This window comes from Lipotes vexillifer, unplaced genomic scaffold (genome assembly GCF_000442215.2).
Source record: "Lipotes vexillifer unplaced genomic scaffold, Lipotes_vexillifer_v1.1 scaffold1201, whole genome shotgun sequence".
Taxonomy (NCBI): domain Eukaryota; kingdom Metazoa; phylum Chordata; class Mammalia; order Artiodactyla; family Lipotidae; genus Lipotes; species Lipotes vexillifer.
Window position 1 is genome coordinate 1,384,708 of NW_006783542.1, and position 1,761 is coordinate 1,386,468.

Below are 1,761 nucleotides of genomic sequence, written 5' to 3' on the forward strand. Positions count from 1 at the left end.
CTGCTGTCCACAGGGGCTCCTACGAGCCTCAGCTCTCCCCCTCTCACACCCTCCTCCCCACGGGGCTCCTCGCACCTGTCCGCCTGGGCATCCTCTCACGCGTGGCTAATCCCCACCTCTGAGCTCTGGTTGCACCATCAGCCCCTGACACGCCCTCCTGCGTCCGCAACCCCATCACATCCTCGGAGAGCTTGCCCCTCCAGGAGACTTCTCAGACAGACAGGGCTGTCGGACAGACCCTGCCGTGCTGCATGTGCCCTCCGCACGCCCACCGAGGGCTTCACATGTCCTAACGTTCTGCTTTCTCCAGCAGCTTCCTCGGAGAGTGGGTGGCCTTGTCTCCTCTGAAAGGAAGCCCCCCGACCAGTGCTGGGCACTTTGCAGGATTCCCCAGGAGGCAGTTGAAAGTGCTTTAGACTTTTGGAAAGTCAGAGCTGGACGGTCCTGGGGGTCATGGAATCCAGGGGTTCTAAGCTTTGGCATCAGAGTCACCCAAGGACTGATCCCACCCCAGAGGCTCGGATCCAGCAGGCCTGGGAGGGGCCAGATCACCTGCGCCCCAGGTGATACACCTGGGGGATCACGGAGCTGATGCAACCCCCATGCTGCAGGTGAGGGAGTGAAGGGCCCCGAAGCGGGAATGATGTGCCCACAGTCTCGGGGGACCAGGACTGAGCCACCTCAGGGCTCCTCTTCCCCGCCCACCCTGCCCAGCCCGCCAGCCGCCGTCCTGGGGTCCCTGCTGCCCTGTAAACTGGGGCCTGGGAGCGGGGAGCTGGCTCTGCCTACCTCTACTGGGAGGTCGGGGACTTAGCAGCATCGAACATCTTCTTGCGGCCCTCCATCCCGGACATGGCCTCCACGTTCTTCCTCCAGTCGCCCACCTCCACGGGCCGCTCCTGTGGGCGGCCACACAGGGGACACTTAGCACCAGGCCCTCCCTGCGCAGGAGTGGCTGGGTGATGGGAAGTCAGCTTCCCCTAAAAGGTGGGACATCCCAGCCCTCCTCCCAGAACAGAGTGGTGAGGCCTCTCCTGGTCTCCCAGGGGTCCTGGAACGTGCTGCCAGCTGGCGGGGCTCCTGCAGGGGCTGCAGGGCTGGCCAAGGCCGCGTCGGGTGAGGTCGGGGGCTCACCTTCTCCGTGTCCTCCTTTTTCACAGACTTGAGGTTGGCGCGCAGGTCCATGGACACCTTGTGCTTGGAGCCCAGCAGGGCGCGCAGCATGGCGTCAGCCGAGACGCGGACGCGCCGCAGGGGGGGGCGCTTGAACTTCCCGCGCAGGTCCAGCACCTTGAGCTTCAGGTCCTTGATCTGTGGGGAGGGGGCAGCTCAGGGCTCCGGGCCCCAGCCAGGCCCCACTTCTCCAGGCTCCAGGCCAGGCCCTCGGGGACGCCCAGGCCCACTATCTGTCACCTTGCAAACAGCCACCTCCGTTCTATCCTATTCTATTGGTACAGGGGTGAGTGGGACTCCGAGAGGGAACTCCGTTAGCCGTGGCGGCCATGGCGGCCATGCAGGGAAGAGACAGAAGTGTCATTCGGAAGCCCCGTTTGCAGTGTGACGTTTGCAGCCCACTTCCTCTTATTCCCGCTTCTAACCAGTCCCTTCCCAGTGAGCCTTCAGAGCAGCTCATTGAGGGCACAGCCCTGGTCCAGCAGGATGGATAAACCCCATGTCCGAGCCCCCTGGGGGATTTCCAAGGTACAACCTCAGGAGGAAATTCTGGGGGGGATCCGTGAACCCACAGACTATCATTCCTGC

General features: G+C 63.7%; 1 protein-coding gene across 1 annotated transcript in view; it reads right to left on the reverse strand.

Moving 5' to 3' along the window:
- Positions 1–791: 791 nt before the first annotated feature.
- Positions 792–1,761, reverse strand: part of TNNI1 (troponin I1, slow skeletal type) — an 18,903-nt gene continuing 17,933 nt past the window's right edge. The window contains 2 exon segments of the mRNA XM_007456142.1: positions 792–899; positions 1,135–1,311. Coding sequence (XP_007456204.1) covers positions 792–899; positions 1,135–1,311 — 285 coding nt within the window.